Source organism: Melospiza melodia, chromosome 1 (assembly GCF_035770615.1).
Source record: "Melospiza melodia melodia isolate bMelMel2 chromosome 1, bMelMel2.pri, whole genome shotgun sequence".
In the NCBI taxonomy this organism is placed as follows: domain Eukaryota; kingdom Metazoa; phylum Chordata; class Aves; order Passeriformes; family Passerellidae; genus Melospiza; species Melospiza melodia.
The window spans coordinates 4,473,621-4,489,799 of record NC_086194.1 but is presented as its reverse complement, the minus strand read 5'-3'; the positions used below and the strand labels follow the sequence as shown (position 1 = coordinate 4,489,799).

Here is a 16,179-nt window from a genome sequence, read left to right as displayed (position 1 = left end):
CACAGGGAAAAAAGGGCAGCAGCCAGACCTTGATCATGTTCATTCTTCTCTTGTCTCAGAGGCATGGCTGACAGTACCAGTACTTGGAGGATGGCATAAAAATCCAGGTTGTAAGGCACCTCAGGAGTCTCCAGTCCAAATCCCCTACTCACAGCAGGTTCAGAATGTTGCTCAGGGCTTTATCCATTTGGGTCTTGGAAAATCCTCAAAGAATCTCACCCTCACTGGGAAACCTCTGCCACTGCTTAACTGTCTTTATGAGGAAAAACTTTCTCCTTTCTCCATCTTATCTGGCCCTTTTTTGTTACAGTTTGCTTGTTCCTCCTGCCTCAAACCACCGTGAAGGGCTTGGGTCTGTCAGCAACCTTGAGGTACTGGCAGGCTGTTGGTAGCTCCACCCAAAATCCTTTCCTCATTTTGAATCAGCTCCTTTTGCATCTCTGCATATGGAGAGTGCTCCACACCTGAGCATCTTGGTGTTCCTGTGGCTGATCTTGCTTTAGTTTATGAGTATCTCCTGTACTGGGGTCACCAGTCTGGGCACAGCATCTGGCTGTGGGCTAAGGAGTGCAAAGTGGAATAATAATTTCCTTCAAAACACCCCAGAGCTTTGCTGCCAGGTCACAGGCCTGGTTTGGGTTGATTTCAGCACCCATGAGCTCCCTGGGTGCTTTTCCACACTGCTGCTCCTCAGCCAAGTCCTCACCTGGCCAAGGAACTCCCCTTTGCTGCCCAAGACATCTGGGGAACATCTCAGCAGCTCTGCTCACAGGTATCCTGGATGATCACAGAACCTTTAATTCACTGTTGAAAGGCAAGATCAACATCACTCAGTGCAAATTCAGAAATGTTTATTTGTTTTCTTGGCATGAGGGTGTGTGGATCACCTCCAGCATTTTTATGAAGGGCTACCCAGGGAAACTGGAAGTTCTTGCTTATCTGTTTTGCTCCCAGGTGTTTTCTCCTGGGCTGATTTCCAAAGAGCTAAATTCAAATTAATCAATTTCTGAGCAGCCCATGCCTTGGGATGGCATCAGCAGCTACTTTGGTTATTGTTCCCAGGAAAGGTGAGCATTTTTTGTCATCCAGCTTGGATGTGCCAAATGCTGTTGGTGACAGATGTTAGCTGTCCACCTCTGGGACCAGACATGCAGCAAAGAGACACGAGCAGCACCACTCCACTGCTGTCAGGAGAGTGAACTGTGAACTTCTTCCAAAGTTCTGAGGTTGAGAGCTTGCAGAGCTGGAAAGGTTATTTTAATTTTCTTCAAGCTGCACAATTTCCTTGGGTAGGTACCAAGTGCAGTGGGAGATCAGCCACCTGACTTACTGAGACACAAACCAAATTTAACTGTCTTCACCTATTTACTGTCTTAAATGTTCAGGGAATATTATTGTAAGTGAAACTAGGGGCACTGCAGCAATAGCCCAGAACACCAGCACAAAGTGGGTGCCCTGGCACTGATATATTCCAGTGGCTCACTGAGGTAAACTCCAAAGGACCCCAGAGTTAACTAATGGTTAATTTGCTTCAGCTGCCAAATTTCTTCTCTACTCAGACCTGCTCCATGTCTGCTACACTCCTGCCAGCACCAACAACCTGCAGTTTCTGACAGAATCTGCTGCACTGCAAATCCCTTTTTCATCCCAGCAGGGCCCAGAGCCAGAGCAGACACAGAGATACTCACTGTATATATTTCTAACCTGTGCATGTGTCCCTCCCTTCAAACACAAGATGCCAGGGGCTGTGCATTGCTGCTGTGAGAAATAAAAGCACTGACCCAGTCCTTGTCACCATCACATTTTCTGGAAAAATCCCTTTGCCAGGATTTCTCTCCTGGGAAGGTGAGAAGCCTCAGAGAAAAAGGAAAACAATTCTTATCTCATTTGCTTCTCCTGTGTTTTGCTGCTTTGGAATGTGTTTGGAGATTGTTTACCCACAGGTGATTGATTAGTTTCATGTGAATTGTTTTCACTTATTGGCCAATCAATACCAAGCTGTGTTGGAACTCTGGAAGGAGTCACAAGTTTTCATTATTATCTTTTTAGACTTCTGTCTCTATCCTTTCTGTATTCTTTAGTATAATATATAATTTAGTATTCTTTTATATAATATAGATCATAAAATAATAAATTAGCCTTCTAAGAACACGGAGTCAGATTCAATATTCCTCCTTTCATCAGAGGTCTCAGAAAATACAACAGGTCCTCTCTCATCAGGCACTCGAATCTCCTTCCCTCTTCCCTCCTTCCCTCTGTTATCTCTTTGAAGCACATGAATCCAAATGAGTTAGGAGAAGGAAAAGTTACAAAATGTTGTTTATTTAAATTTGCTGTTCATTGCCAGCAAGCTCAAAGTTGAATATGACTGAGCTTATAGGACAGACAACCCCCTCCCTCCCCAACCCCCCGTAAGCAGGGGATTTATAACAATGTTTTCCAAGAGATTTTCCAGCCTCTGAAAACTAGAGCAACCATAAATCTGGAGGTTTAAATCAAGCTCGTGCTGAAAAGTCCTATAAAACATCTGAAGAAAATTCAGAGTAAGCTTGATAAAAGTGGAAACAGCGAATTACTCCAGCTCTGTTGAGATGCAGGTGATGGAGAAGGTATAACACAACATTTTTCTTACTGCTGTGGCAAAGCCCAGTGGAGAGAGTGCAGAGGGACAGGGATCCAGTACAAAACCATGAGCTGAGAAGGGAGGCAATTCTTCTTGCATTTAAATGCCCCCATGTCAGGATTTTATCACGAGGTTGTTCTTCTTCTTGGCTCACTATATCAAACAGGATTTCCTTCCCTGATTTTAGCTGCAAAACCACTCTCAAGACAGATGTCCTCTTCTTTTCCAGAGTTAAAGAAAACGATGCCTGGTTTTATTGAAACCAACCCAGAGTAGTGTTTATTATTGAAAATATACAGTTTTCTTGAACATCACATAAAAAGCCTGGTAGATACAACTGCTCTAGTTCAAAATGCTCAATAGATACTTTTGTGCAGCACGTAGCATTATCCTCGGAACACAAACATCCTCTTCTCATCCTTATTATCTTTACAGTGCTTCCCTTTTGTGTTTTTTTAAACCCAGAAGAGCTGTCCTTCCCCACCCTAATGCTCTGAGCTGAAAACAAACCAGTTTCCAAAGGCTTTCCACTTATGCTGTGCTTGGAAGCGTGGGGCTAAGAGGAATGAGAGTATTTTCTAGAGCTACTCAGAGCTACTCCTGTCCTTTGAAAATCTGTGTGAGAGCAGGGCATGGTGCTCACCAGGCAAAGTGCCCTGTGCGGAACAGTCCAGTGATGCCCTGACAATTCCCAGTCTGTCTCCACGAGAGAAATGGGGAAGGCAGATAAATTCAGGCTTTTCACACCTTTTCACCTTTCAGACGCTCTTTTTCTTGCTGCTACAAGTTCTCAAATGAAGTTTTGCACAGAAGAAACTTTTTTACAAAGAAAACAAGAAAGGGATGGGCTATTATACACCAAAACTGTTGAAATCATTGGGAACCAATGTACAGGGTGAGATGGGCAGTGTGTTCAAAACAGTTTGTTCACCGCAATACGAAAGGGGGAATAAAAACAAAAAAAATATGAAAGGAAGGTGAAAAAAATTTTGATTATTCCTGCCAGTGTGCTGTTCTAGACTTTGCATTGTGAACTTCCACAGGATGCAGTCAGGGTCGAACCTGTTCCTTCTTTGAATCTGTTTTACCACCACCAGCTCCAAGAGGCTTTTCCCTGGTTGCCTCCAAGCAGCATCGCGGACGAAAGAGGACGGGCCCCTCACTGGGAAGAGATCAGTGGGGCCAAAGGAGCAGAGTTTAGTTTGCAGGAAGGGCTCTGGGGTGGAGACAGGAGAGCTCTGAAGGCCACGGGGTGGTGGTGGTGGTGGTGGTGGTGGTGGTGGGAGGTCAGACGGCCGCGGTCTGTTTGATGCTGTGGAAGCTGATGCGCGTGGGCGACGTGGGGATGGACATGGCCCGCGCCACGCGCACCCGCAGCGAGTGGTGGTCCTGCCAGCGGTGCCACCTCTTCCTGGCAGCAGAACGCACCTGGGGAGCAACACAGGGGACAAAAAAAGCTATAGCACAGTGGAAGAGTAAAAGAAAAAGAGAATGCAAAATATCAACTATCAAACATGGCTGTTAATCTCTGTAAGAGCAGCCTCCTCTATTTATTAAGCATTTCTAGAGTCAAGACCATGTCCCAGAATCAGCATTAGCACATTTATGAGCTGAAATTGCCCAGGGATGCTCTGGGCTGTCATCAGTGGTTAGAGCTCCACAAGGAGCCCTGGGAACACAAATTATCAGCCTCACCTCTGTGAAACTTTAGTTGCTTGAGAGGACCAAAATTTCCCCTGCTCTGAGCACAGAGCTGGGTGCCTGTGTTGACCCTTGGTCTTTTTCTTGCAAGCAGGCCCTTTTTCAGAATTATTCTTTTCAGCTCTTTCTGCTATGTGTAAAGTCAATAATCCCAGTTTCTAAGCTGTGGTCAAATCAGGTTTGCCAATATTATTTGTGCCTACAGAGTGTGGGCACTGCTTTGGAAGAGTCAAGAAAAAGGATTTGGATAATGGGATGAAAGGAAATCAGTGGGGGACTTTTTCTCTTCTGACTGGATCACCTAACCAGGGACTTGTCAAACTTTTAGAAATTAAATAAAAAGTACTGTTTAAAAACCTCTTTTTCCCCCTCCTCCACAGCAGAATAACAAAATAAATGAAAGAGATGGAGAGAAGGATGAAAACATTTAGAGAAGGTTTTCTGTTGACAAAACAGATAGCAACTTTGTGCTCTATTACCTGTGCTAGATACCGGCTGCTGGCTAACTTCTTGCAGCCATAAAATGCAAGAAATTGCATTTGCAAGAAACTGCATTTCAACTAGAATTGAACTGAGGAAAGAGTCTTGAGTAACATTAAAAATAAGATTTTGGAAGAAATGTCAGGTATCATTAGGAGAGAGGAAGAAGTTTTGATCCACTTACACAGAACAAAGGGGACGATTCACCTGGAGCTTTTGGATGTAATAATACTAAAACATACTAAAATAGAATATATATATAATATATATAAAAATATAATATATATTATATATTATTTACTATATAATAAATATATGTAATAGTATATATTTTATATATATATATATATATATATAGAGAGAGAGAGAGAGAGAGAGAGAGATATCTATATATATATAATTTCTTATATATAATAATATACTAAAATATAATAGTTCTGTAGGTGTCTGGTAAGAAGAGTAGGAATTAATGAGCTGCCAGAGCAATAGAAGCTGGAATTAAGTCTATTGGGATGTCACCACCCTCTGTCCCCAGGGGACATCCCTCACCTGGAAGTGTCAACAAGTGAGGGCCAGAAGGACAGAAGTCCTCCCTTGTTAGAACCCTAACTGCTGAAAATTTTAACCTTTATGTACTAACAAACACTAACCCCCCAAAAGAACACTACATTTAATCTAAAGCCATAGAGAAAATTTCCAAAATTACATAATAAAACTAAAAAGATAAGTGTGTACTTTAAATAAAAGTATATAATATCACATAATAAAAAACTTAAAGTTTAAAATTTTAAAACATGATTATATATATATGAAACAAAATAAAAGTTTTAAAACGTAAACTAATCCTTCTTTTTCACCTTCTTCTTTATGAGTTTTAGTAGTATTATATAATTAAATAAAAAATTCCCCATTACAAATCATGAGTAATGAATTATTAGGTTAAAAATAAAAACCATTTAAATATTATTTCCTAAACAATTTATCTTAAAAAAAATGTTATTAAAAAAGATGCAACTCCATTTTTAATTTATTAGTGCTATAGAACTCACAGCTTATAAAACTATAATATAAATAAAACTAATAAATCCAAACAAAAAATACTATCTCACACATTTAATCCCAACATTAACACACAAAAAAATCTGTATCTATATATCTATATCTATATCTATATCTATATCTATATCAACACTCTCTGTCTGTAGAAAAGTTACAGAAAAGTTACAGCCACAGCTTCTCTGGGCACCCTGTGCCAGGGCCTGCCCATCCTCACAGTGAAGAATTTCTTCCTCACATCTCATCTATATATTTATGCTGTTCAGTAATGTGACTGATTAGGCTCTCGCTCAGCTCAAATGCCACTTTTTATTCCCAGAAATCCTGATAAGAAGGCCAATTAATTAAATGAGTAAGGTTTACACAGATCTTGAAGGGCTTTAAAAAAGAATGATTTTTTTTTTCTCTGAAAACAGGTTGCAGTGGTGAATTCAAAAACTTCCACCTACATTTAAGCACCTTTTTTGCTGTGTTCCAGATCCTTGTGCTGCAGTTGGAGGTGACTGGAGAATAACTTTAGACTTTCTGCAAATTATGGAAGGAATTGTGATGAATTTTGAATGGATCTTTTTGCAAGCTACAGATGAACAAGAGGGACTTTCAAGCAATGTCCAGACCAGCAAAATGGATCTTTAAATTTCACGGCACTGGTCTCACTGTGCCTGACTCTGCAGTGAAATTAATTTTCATGAGATTTTTGAAGTCCTGACCTCTCCCTGTAGAGACTCAGTAAGGCCTAAGGTATTGGCAACACCTCATCAAAAAGAGACAATTAAAACAGGTCTCATTTGTGTGAATCACTGCCCATAAATGAAGCTGAAGGTGAGAAGCTCAGCTGGTTATGTGCATGTATTGGGTGTTTAAGATTTGAGGGGTGGGAAAATCCCATCCATTACTTAACAGAACTGAAAGTAATGTAAGGTGATGCCTCAAATGGTACTTTGAAAGTTTTCCAGATGTTCAGGGTGTTCCTTGTGCTGGTGTTTGCACGGTCCCCAGGATGAGGGAAGAGATGAGAATCTTGATTCCATGTTTCAGATGGCTGATTTATTATTTTATGATATATATTATATTAAAAGAAAATTATATAATAAAAATATACTAAAAGAAAGAGAAAGGAGACCTCAGAAGGCTACCAAAGAAAGGAATGATATTAAAATCTTGTGACTGCTCAGAGTCCCGACAGAGCTGGACCTGTGACTGGTCATTAATTAGAAACAACCACATGAGACCAATCAAAGATGCACCTGTTGCATTCCACAGCAGCAGATAATCAATGTTTACATTTTGTTTCTGAGGCCTCTCAGCTTCTCAGGAGAAAAAATCCTGGCAAAAGGATTTTTCATAAAATATGTCTGTGACAGCTCTTCAGGGAGGAGGGATGGCAAATGCTGTATTTAATAGAAAATGTTGTGCTGATCAAACCTCTCCAGGTCCTTGGAAGGATTTAGCACAAAATGATTTGAAGCAAAGAAGCAGAGTGGCCTCAGCACAGAGACCCCAGGGCTGACACACCTGAGATCTCCAGGTGAGGAGTTCTGATGCTCCCAGAGAGACAGGACTGTCTTTATCCATGTTTTATAAATCAAATTTATCACTGCACCTGTGCAAGGCTCCCACAGGCCCAGCCCCTCAGGCCAAGGGTGCTCATGTTACCATCACACAAAATATTGAACTGAACGCCCCCATGAAGATGCCATTATCAGGATTGAATCCTCCTGAGGTCAGGAAGGGATGTTGTCAAAACAACCAGCAAGGCTCAAAGGAAACAAAAACAAAGCTTGGGCACAATGTTGGGTTTTGTTTCAACAGGTACCCTACCTCACACCACTATTTATATAACTTTGTTATGCTTTTTTTCCTGCCTAAAAAATTATCCTGCTTAATTGGATTGGTCTGCAATCCCTTTTTTTTTTTTTTTTTTTTCCTCAGGGTCTTTGGCAGCAATTCTTTACAACCTGGGGATATTTTCACAGCACCTGCCAGCCTGGGATGTCAAAGTTTATTTGTAAGGCCACAGCAGTGCAATTTCGGTATCATAAATAACAGTCCAAGAAGCTGCAATAATTCTGACTAGTCATAAAGATTTGCCACACGTTTTTGTGTGGAAACAAATGCTGCTCCTTTCTTCTGGGCCACAAAGGCCCAGAACTGCCCAGAGCAGAGGGAGGCCAGGGGTGCACCCAGCCCACCCCAATCCCTCTGGTTTGGTTGTGGGGTGCTCTGGAGTCACCCTCACATCTGCAGCCGTCTAATGAGGGGGAAAATGGGATGGGGGAGGACCCTCAGGGCAAAGGGAATTAAACTTCAGCCCTCCGGTCCACCTCCATATTTGTATTCATTGAGAGATTTTAAGGAATGCTTAACACACATCCTTTGGGCTTGGGATGAATAATGTGGAGCCTGCCTGGGCTGATGGGCAGGGGATGAGAAACCATCTCAGGGCTGACTCAGAGCTGGCAGCTCTAATGGACAGCCTCCCAAGATGATCAGATCAAAGGAAGACACTTTGAGCTTAATAGGTTTTGAAAGGCAGATGATGCTTGGCTAAAGGGTCAACAGAAAAAAAAATTAAACATATTTATCTTTGCCTTGCACCTTGTTGTGAGAATAATTTACAGTGGCATCTGATCTATTCCTCTCTGATGATGTTTTCTCTCCAAACCAGCTAATTGCATTTTAAATGTCAAGTCATGGATGATTATTGATATTGGTCAGATAAAACTGAGTGAGTCCTGAGCTAAGAATTCAGGCTCTGAAAGGATATTTTCAGACTCAGGTCTGGCTGGTTATGTATCCATCCAGGACATGGATAGAAATGAAGGACAGGCACCTTATTATGGACACAGAACTCATGAATTACAGAATAATTAAAGTATTCTATAATTATTCTATAACTCATGGATTACAGAATAATTATAGAATAATTATTTATAGAATAAATAATTAGGATGTCCCTTAATTATTCTATTATAATTATAGAATAATTAAGGGACATCAGAAGGCCTCTGGTCCTGTGCCATGATCAGAGCAGATCCAGCACAGTGGTTTTATCCAGTCTTGAAATGATGTCAGGGTCTTAGCAAGTAATTTTGATCACAAACAAGGACAGGGATCTCAAAACACCTTTGAGCCTCTCTTCCAGGGCTTAAACATCTTCACTCTTGTATTTTTCTTCCCTTTTTAATCAGGATTTGCCTTGTTCCCTTCATTCAGCTTCAGAGTGGAGCTTGCTCTTCCTCGAGCAGCCCCTCCTCAAGCACCATCCCTTTGCAGATGTAGGTTGGTCTCAAAGCCTGTCACCTCCATTCCCAACCTCCTGCTCTGGGATGGCTGTGCTGGCCTCTCCCATCATGTCTGGAAAGGTTTGCAAGGATCACTGAATTCCCATTCCCATTCCCGAGCTCCTGCTCTGGGATGGCTGTGCTGGGCTCTCCCATCATGGCTGGAAAGGTTTACAAGGATCACTGAATTCCCATTCCCATTCCCATTCCCAAGCTTCTTCTCTGGGATGGCTGTGCTGGGCTCTCCCATCATGGCTGGAAAGGTTTGCAAGGATCCCTGAAGGACCTGGTGGTAACTGGAAATGGCATGAAGCACCTGATAACAAGGGGAAGTGATCTCTGGAGCAGGGATTGCTACTCCTCTGTTACTCCTCTGGTTGCCATAATCACTGCTGAGGTAGCAGGAGTGGTGTGTAAAATGGAAAGGAAATAAAGTGTATAAAAGGAAATAAAGTGTTTAATATTCCAGCCCTATTTGGAATATGAAACACTTTAAATGCACTCTTTGTCTCCCTTGAAATACTTTAATTTATCTCAGGAGAAAACCATCACTGTTAAAGTGTGGCCAAAAGGTAGACATGACACCAGTAAGGGAACTGGATGGAGGATCCATCTTCCTTTAAAGAAACTTTGTCTGGAATGAGCCAAAGGGAGAAGAGAAATGCTGGGAGTGCTGTGCCCATCTTCCCCTGTGGATACTGACAGTTTGGTCAGAGAGAGAAACAGAAAAACTTTCCCAGGAATTGTTCTGGGGAGTTTTAAGAAGGCTGAGAGAAAGAATTAAAACAATCTTGCAGCTGGTGCTTTGAACGGCTGTTTTCTCCTAAGATGTTCACCAAAGGGTGTTTCCTTAATTAGCCAATCATCCTAATATCCCATCTAAACCTGCCTTCTTTCAGTTTGAAGCCATTCCCCCTTCTCCTGTCACTACATGCTCTTGTAAAGTCTATCTTTGCTCCAAAAAATCTCTGTTCTAAACGCTTTTATTTTTTTAAATCCAGTGTTACCTGAAATGAAATTCAGTCTTGTGATCTGTGAGTTGACTGAAAAAAACGTGAGGAGCATCTTGTTTTTTTGCAGTCATTGAAAGAGAAGTTCACAAGCTGCATTCCCTCCTCTGAAGTGGCATTCAACACAAATGCATACAGATTTTTCATTATGCCAATTTTCATAACACCTCGACTTCTCAGAAACCTCTCATTGTCAATTTTCTTGGAAGTCCAGAGATGCTCTTTTCCATCTGGATTAAATGCAATTTGCATATTTTTGCCCTCTAGTGTTTCTCTCTGTCCAAAAAATGTAACTTTTTTTTCCCATAAAATCTCTAAACAAATTAATGAGTCAAGTGCCAAGGGCCCCTTGTGCCCACCCATGGCACACACCATTTAAAACAGCTTCAGACCTTTTCAGAAGCTATAAGACATAAAAAGCTGCAAACTTTTAATCTAAACTGCTTCTCCTCCACAGATTCACTGCAATAATTTGTCTATAAAGTCTTGCAAAGAGGGAACGGAGCTGGGGAAGGGTCTGGAGCACAAATGTGATGAGAATGAGCTGGGAAAGGGGCTCAGCTGGAGAAAAGGAGGCTCAGGGGGGACCTTGTGGCTCTGCACAGCTCCTGACAGGAGGGGACAGCCACGGGGGATTTTGGGCTCTGCCCCCAAGTCAGGAACAACAGGACAAGAGGAAACGGCCTCAAATTGCAGCAGGGGAGGTTGAGATTGGATATTTGGAATAATTTCTTCACTGAAAGGGGGGTCAGGCATTGAAAAGGGCTGACAAAGTGGTGGAATCCCCATCCCTGGAAGTGTTCAAAAGCTGTGGATGGGGACATGCTTTGGTGGGGGCTTGGCAGCGTGAAGTGAATGGCTGAACTTGATTATCTCAGATTGGTTCTTTGATTTACTGATTTTTTAATCTTCAGCTGAGGGGCCTGACAGCCTCTCTCATGCAGCCAACAAAGCCTGAAATTATTTCAGCTTCACAGTCCAGGAGCTGTGTGTGGCACTGTGTTCTGTGGAAATGAGGGCAGGGGAGGTGGCTGCATGCCCAGGTCAAATGTCCACTCAAAAATGAAATTCTTGAGACCATTTGAAATTCTTTGCATGGGCTGAATTCTAAAGCTTCACTTTCTCCCTCCAGTGCTGCCACATTTGTGAGACCAAATCACTGAAAATCAGGACATTTTGTGGTGGCATCAGGGGTTACCAAGGTGTCATTTTTGGGTTAGATCTCGAGGTATGTTTGTTTAAATCAACAGAAGTTACAGAGGAAAAAACTCTCAGCTGTTTCATTTTCCAAACTTCACAGACAGAACTCTGACAAAGGGACAGAAACTTCCCAGAACAGAATCCCTGAATCCCAAGATATCTCAGCTTGGAAGGGATCCATACGGATCATCAAGTCCAGCCCTTGCCAACTCTGTAGGCAAACTCTTCTCTGGAACAGCCTCTCACATCCTGAGTGTTTTTAAGATGCTGATTTGGATTTTTAAACCCAGTTTTACTTGTACAGAGGTTTTGGAGCTCCACAGACTGCGCTGCTCAGATATAGTGGGGACTGGACTGGACGTACAGCATAAAGCTACCAGAGCCAGGAGAATTTTCCTCTTTATTTTTCAGTCCATGCAGGTTTGTCAGGACACATGCTTCCACTTCCTGTGGCTCTATCAAAATGCAGCCTTAAGTAATATTTCTGCATTTTGCTCAGATTCCAGTAACTGCTGTTAATGCTTTCCCTGTACCCAAACCAAGTGATTTTCACATCAGATTGAGAAATACTCTCAACATTTACTAAATCTCACTGCAAAATCTCTACGTGCACTTTAAAACACCAGCAGTAAATTCATTGCACAATTTCCTTTCCTCACAAGGGACTGGGGTTAATTGTAGGCTCTCCTTATTCTGAGAACATTAAAATCCAGCACAACTGTGCAAAGGCTGACAGGGAAGGAATTTTGCAGGGGTCCCTCAGTGGCTGATGTTGAAAACAACATCACCTCTGTTCTTTTAGTTCCTATTATTCTCCTTCTTCCTCAAAAATACTTCCTGATGAGAAAACTCAGTGAAATCACACACTGAGCCTCAGGGAAAAAACCCAAATCAGGGTTTTTAATGTGGTTCCCTAGGGAGTAGAACATCCCTACAGCCATTCTTTCACACCCGAGGAACCCACCGTGGTGTTTCCTCTGTCTCCCACTAAATCCAGCAGCTTTTAGTCCAGCAGCAAAAGGAAACACATAAATTGTGAAGGGACAAGCTCCCCACACATGAAGCACTCATTGAAGATCTTAAGAAGGGACTTTTGGGGTTTTTTTGAGGGCAATCCGTAATTTTTGAGCTCTACTACAGACAGCTACTGGCAGTTTGTAAGTGCCCAGCAGGATGTGCATCAAATATGGGACAGGATAGATGGAGCTGAGATCACAGCATTATTAAAGCTTAAACTGATGGATTTTCCAGGCTTTTTGCTTGTGTCATCATTCAGAGCAAGCCTGGCACTGGGGGAGATGAGTAAGCTGATAAAGACCTTTACATGCATTTAAGGAACCCAGCTCTGCTGTAACTGGAAAACCTGAATTATTTAAAACCTTCTGAGACAGCAAGTTATCAACCCATCCACCAGAGCCAGGAACATCAGGCTCACTGAAGAGATACTAACAAGGCTTCAGTGATTTCTATGAAACTTTCAGGCTGCTCCTCACAGGTTATTTTTACCTTTTTTGAGCAAAATCTGGTATTTTATGGGGATTGAGTGGCATTGCCTTCATCACCACTTCTAGTAGGAATGCCTGGTTGGGAGCAGCTCAGCTTCTAAAATAGTGCACTGTGAAATGCAAATTTGTGTTCTGGACAATGTGATTACACACCCAGAAAGCTCTGAAAATTCACTGGGTTTGCTGCTTCCTTCAGTGCTGTGCAACACTGAGGCTAGAACAGATCTGGAAATTTTATCCTGTAAAAGCTTTATGATATTTCAAAAACAACATTCTCACAGCACATTAAGACGAGCCCAAAGTTTTTTCACAGTTTTAAAATAGACAATATTTAATATTTGGGAGGTTTGGACTTATAGTTGACCTCAAAGAAGCAGTCAGAGAGTTGCCATGGTTTAGTCAGTCAAGTGGAAGTTGCACATTATGTCAAAAAACGCTACAGGGAAGATTTCCCTCCCAAATTCAGGTTTTGTGGCCCACATGGCCGCAGGGTGTCTGGGCATGCACTGGAGAGCCAGCCCAGGCTGGAGCTGCTCAGGTGAGCAGATGGAGGTGCCTGCTGTAAACCAAGCTGATGAAAAGCTCAGAAAGGAAAAAGGTTGTATTGGCTGGCTTGAATTACTGACACAGAGCCCTCTGAGAAGCCTCATTGAATCCCACCTGGCTTTCCACTTCCCAGTCAGGTAAGTGTGGCATTCACATTCTCTGAAAAATCCCTTCACCCAGGATTTTCCCCCTGGGAAGCTGAGAAGCCTCAGAGAAAAGGAAAACAATTCTTATCTCATTTGCTTCTCCTGTGTTGTGCTCACATGTGGAATGTGTTTGGAGATTGTTTACCCACAGGTGATTGTTCCATTGGGTTCTGCTGGGAGTTGTTTTCACTCTTTGGCCAATCAGGGCCAAACTGTGTCAGAACTCTGGAAAGAGTCACAAGTTTTCATTATTAGCTTTTTTGCCTTCTTTAAGTATCTTTTCTGTATTCTTTAGTATAGTATGGTATTCTTTAATATAATATAGTATCATAAAATAATAAATTAGCATTCTGAGAACATGGAGTCAGATTCATCATTCCTGCAAATGCAATAGATGAGAATCTTCTCCAGATCCTGCATCAGCTGGTAAGAGCCATGAGGATGCCTCAGATCCTCTGCAGCCTCCCCAGCAGCACCAGATATCTGAGTTTAGGGAAATGAATCAACATCCCAAGCTGGGTGTCTCAGCCTTGGACAGACTCCCTCAGAAATACCTACTCCCAGTGAGATACAGCTGGAAAATCAGGTCTGGAATCAGTCCAGATTTCCCAGCAGATTGCTCTCAAGGCCTAGAAGTGCATGAGGTGAATCATCCTCCTTTGACAGGCTCGATTCTGTCTGAGCTCATCAAAGCTACAGGAGATGGGATGTTGGCTCATGGCTTGGGACAGACAGCTTCAGACTGGTGTAGGGAAGGGGAAGTTTGGATATTTCTCCCAGTAAAAAGAGCTGAAAGAATGCCAGAACAGCCAGAAGAGTGAAACCTGCTCTGAACAGCCAACAGCTCCAAGTCTGAGTGCCACAAAATGGAAGTGGGGTGACACAGAAAGTCCTGAGTGGCTGTGAGATCACATGGCCTGGGTTCCCGCCCCTGATGGTCACTGGGACACCAGTGGAAAAAGGAAAAAAGACTTTAAAAAGTCCTGCTATCTGCAGGGAGAGTCTCCTTCTGCTTGAACAGTGCAGACCTGAGGAATATGACAAGTAGATCACAGAATATGCCAAGTTGGAAGGGACCCACAAGAATCATTGAGTCCAACTCCTGCAGAGATGCCCAAAAATCCCAGAATGTGTTCATCCAGAGGGGACAGCGAGGCTGGAGAGGGGCTGGGAACACAAACCCTGTGAGGAGCCCCTGAGGGAGCTGGGGGTGCTCAGCCTGGAGAAAAGGAGACTCAGGGCTGCCCCCATCACTCTGTGCAGCTCCTGAAAGGTGCCTGTGCTCAGCTGGGGCTGGGCTCTGTCTGCAGCAGCACTGACACACCCAGAGCACACAGCCTCGAGCTGCACCAAGGGAAATACAGGTTGGTGTGGAAACCCAGGGCACTGGGAATATTTCTGTGTCTGCTCTGGGGTGCCCTGACGCCCAGGGCAGCACTGACTCTGACCCTCATCCATGGAGAAAGTTTCCCAGATTTCAAGACAGACTGGAATCCACCAAAGTGTGCAATAGATTATAGGGAGCAGTGTAGGTGTGTCACTTGGTGAGAAATTGAGGGTTTGGGATTTTTAGTGTGTTGTGGATGGCAGCAAGATGGAGGGTACAGGGTGTCATCCTGGGTTTCTTCTCCATGCTGCTTCTTCCTCCTTCTCCATGGGTTTGGGTGGCATTTTGTAATTGGGCAGAAAAGTCCCCATTGCAGCTCTGTGGGATCAGTTATTGGGTTAAAAGGGAAAATAATCCAGGTGTCAGTTCTTAATGGGATAGTTTAGTCTGAAAAGCCCTTGGAACAAGAGATTGTTGGCCATTTTGTGCCTTCTAATGAAAAGCTGCAGAACTCCCAGCAGTGAGACTGTTTTACTGGTAAGAAATAATAAACACCTGAGTGTGAACATGAACTAATGTCTCAAGTGCCTTCAATCCAGACCCAGAGAAACCCACACCTGGAACCACCACAGGCTGGATATCAGGGAAAAGTTTTTACAGAAAGAGTGATAAAGTTCTGGAATGGCTGCCCGGGGAGGTGGTGCAGTCCCCATCCCTGGGTGTGTTTAACAAAGCCTGGATGTGGCACTGGGTGCCAGGGTTTGGTTGAGGGATTGGGGCTGGGTTGGACTCGATGGCCTTGAAGGTCTCTCCCAACCTGGTCATTCTGGGAATTCTGTGAATCCCTGGGAGTGTTGTCCAAACCCTCCTGCAGCTCTGGCAGCCTTGGGATTGTTCCCATTCCCTGGGAGCCTGGGCAGTGCCCAGCACCCTCTGGGGAAAAACCTCTCCCTGATATCCAACCCAAACCTCCCCTGACACAGCCTGAGGTAAATGCAGTTTTTCAGGTGCCTGTATTTTGGAGGAAGTTTTCCCTGTTTTTTTAAGAGGCAAATGGAATGGTGACAATTTATGGAAGGAAAGTTGGAAAGAGAGCAGAGAAACCTGCTGCCAGGATATAAAAGTGGGATGTGCTTAATTCAGAAAACTGAGCTGCTTCTTGTTAGCATCACCTCAGAATTAATGAGGAAGAGGGAAAGATACTGATGTAAAATAGAACAAAAGAAAACTAATGTAAAATAGAACAAAAGAAATATAATGAAAATAAAATAAATTTGTAAAATGAAAATATTTTAAATAAA

The 16,179-nt window shown here is 42.9% G+C and overlaps 1 protein-coding gene across 2 annotated transcripts in view; it reads right to left on the bottom strand.

The window, feature by feature from the left end:
* Positions 1 to 2,302: 2,302 nt before the first annotated feature.
* CRHR2 (corticotropin releasing hormone receptor 2) overlaps positions 2,303 to 16,179 on the bottom strand; it is a 149,280-nt gene continuing 135,403 nt past the window's right edge. For both annotated transcript variants that reach the window (XM_063175490.1, XM_063175573.1), the window contains one exon: positions 2,303 to 4,051. In XM_063175490.1, the coding sequence (XP_063031560.1) occupies positions 3,911 to 4,051 (141 nt within the window). In that variant the 3' untranslated portion in view covers positions 2,303 to 3,910. The remainder of the gene's footprint in view (positions 4,052 to 16,179) is intronic.